This window comes from Fulmarus glacialis, unplaced genomic scaffold (assembly GCF_000690835.1).
Source record: "Fulmarus glacialis isolate BGI_N327 unplaced genomic scaffold, ASM69083v1 scaffold9975, whole genome shotgun sequence".
NCBI lineage: Eukaryota > Metazoa > Chordata > Aves > Procellariiformes > Procellariidae > Fulmarus > Fulmarus glacialis.
Window position 1 is genome coordinate 423 of NW_009212385.1, and position 2,615 is coordinate 3,037.

General features: G+C 60.0%; 1 protein-coding gene across 1 annotated transcript in view; it reads right to left on the reverse strand.

The window, feature by feature from the left end:
• Window positions 1–2,615, reverse strand: part of NCOA1 (nuclear receptor coactivator 1) — a gene marked incomplete at its 3' end in the record, with an annotated part of 62,235 nt that overhangs the window by 308 nt on the left and 59,312 nt on the right. Inside the window, exons 21-22 of the mRNA XM_009577868.1 lie at window positions 2,072–2,246; window positions 727–910 (exon numbers count right to left, since the gene is read on the reverse strand). Of these exons, the coding sequence (XP_009576163.1) occupies window positions 727–910; window positions 2,072–2,246 (359 nt within the window). The remainder of the gene's footprint in view (window positions 1–726; window positions 911–2,071; window positions 2,247–2,615) is intronic.

The following is a 2,615-nucleotide window of genomic DNA, read 5'->3' on the forward strand; positions in this document are numbered from 1 at the left end:
CAGACGACATCCTCTGTGGGCTGTGGTGTTTGGGGAGGATTGGCGGGGGGACCTCTTTCTCCTTTCTCCCCACCTTTGCCTTGGGCTGCTGCCAGCTCCAGGGGCACCTCACCCAACCCATCTCACGCCACCCAACTGCTCGGCGAGAGATAAAAGTCACCGGCTCAGCCCGTGCACCGCGGCCAGCTCGAGGAAGGGACCAGCCTCCTTCCTCACTGAGCCCTCTGGCTTTTCCCTGGGGAGGCTGCAAGCGCCCGCAACGCTCCCATGCAAAACCAACGAGCCAAGCGTGTCCTCCAGGGGGCACCTCACCCAACCCATCTCACGCCACCCAACTGCTCGGCGAGAGATAAAAGTCACCGGCTCAGCCCGTGCACCGCGGCCAGCTCGAGGAAGGGACCAGCCTCCTTCCTCACTGAGCCCTCTGGCTTTTCCCTGGGGAGGCTGCAAGCGCCCGCAACGCTCCCATGCAAAACCAACGAGCCAAGCGTGTCCTCCAGGAGACTAATGGCGTGCTCAGCATGTCCCTGCACCCCCCAAGGACGCACGGGACATCCTGGGGCACCGATGGCCTTGGGCTCCAGCACAGCGTCAATGCCAGCCCAGGCAGACAGAACTTTGCCGCTTTCCCCTTTGGACACCGGTACCCCCAGCGCCAGGGAAGCGAGCGCTGAACCCCTGGGAGCTCGCTGACCACCCCGGGAGCAGGGACGGAGCGGGACTGACCTGCTCCGAGCACATGGAGTTCATCCCGGGCATCTGCAGCGAGTTCATCTGCATCTGTCCGGCCATGGGGTTCATGTTCTGGACGTTGGTGTTTCCTCCCGCCATGGAGACGGTGATGCTCATGTTGTTGTACATGCCCTGCTGAGCAGGCGCCGGCTGGCTCTGCCCCGCTTGGCTGAATACGCTGGAAGAGAGAAAAAAGCATTACCCGGGCCTACGTGGCGGTGGGAGGCACCTCGAGGTGTGTGCCGAGCCCCTGGGGTGGCCCCACGGCAGCCAGCCTGCCTCTCGGTGAACGCCGAGACCGTCCGCGGCAGAGAGCTGGTGGAGCGGATGGGAGCCCTGCCGGTCCCTGGGGACAGCGGGAGGGACAGGGAGGCATTTAGGGGTGCTGCCTGCAGCAAGGCTTAACCAGGGTGGAGGCTGGGAGGAAGGGAGGTGGCCGCTGCGGGGACATCCGCCCTCCGCTCCTGCTGGAGCAGAGGCTCCTCAGTGTGACCGCGTAGAGCAGGAGAAACACCAGTGCCAGGAGAAGGATCATTACAGGGCTTTGGGCTTGATTAAGGGTCAGTCAGATGCAAAGCCCTGGTCTATGTGACACTGAGTTCACTCCTTCACGCTCCTGCCAGTGCCCTCCTCGACTCCCGACCATCCCCACTTCTCCAGGCAGGAGAAGCTCTCCATCGCAAGGCAAGGTGAAGCATCCCACCTCCAACAGAGCTCCCATTTCATCCCACCCAGCCCAGTAACCTCCTGCTCCGTGCTCCTGCTGAGCTGCCTGCACAGAGCCAAGACACAAAGCAAGGCATCCCTCAGGTGAGCTTTTGGGTTTTTTTCCCCCATTTCTGGAGATCTGAAGCTCAAACTTGACTCATGCAAAAAAGGCAACAAGTCTGGTGACTCTTCCCATTTGCTTCCCTACGTCAGAGCTGGACACACCTTAAGAGGGTCACGCAGTGACCTGGGACGGCTGGTCTTGACTCAATTTATTGTCATGTTTCTTAAGGCCACTTTCATGGGACATAATTAAGCCACTTGTTTAATTAAAAGCCAAAGACCTGCTTCATGTCTTACTCAACACATGTGCTCATTCATTTAAATGCTGTGGGCTTCTGGCTGCCTCCGAGCCGAGGCGAACATGAGGACTTGGGTTGATGGTGACTTCTGGAGGACGTCACGGCGTGAGGACACGGCCTGAGCTCAGCACGTGTCCTCAGCCAGGTGTCACCTATGGGCACCGCCGCCCCTGCCAACACCCTACCAGGGGACCATCGCCTCGGTGTCACCTTGCTGCCTTCTCTCTGTGTCACCCGTGTGCTCCAGGTTATGCCCACCATGATCTTACTTGCTATTCCCCATGGCTCCTTGCTGCCAGGTCTTCATGTCAGGCGACTGGTAGCCCGGTGTCGGTGGCGCCGGCTGCAGCATGGGGCTTTGCGAAGGCGGGAGCTGGGGTGACATCAAGGGGCTGCTGGGGCTGAGCGACGGGGCAAAGGCGGGTTCGCTTTGCTGACCCATGCCTGGGGAAGGACAGACGGCGTCAGCGGTGCCCAGACCTCCCCGCCAGCAGCCCCAATTCCCTCCTCCTCCCTTGCAACCGCTGGCATCAAACCAGAAGCATCAGCCTCGACCTTTGGTCTCGGGGTCTCTGGTTTTCGTTTTGAGCAGCTGTATCACTCAAATGTAAATATTTCAGGGATGAAGGAGCAGGAAAACCCCCTTCAAGTGGTTTCCATCAGCAGGTGTTCCTCTTTAGCATCACACCTGGCTGGAAAATAGCCAGGGTGACGATGAGATGATGCCAAAGGAGGTTCCTGCGGGGCTACCGCGGCCACACCGCCGTTTTCTCTACTCATCAGTGATGTCCACCTTGCTGAGACCCTGCGCTG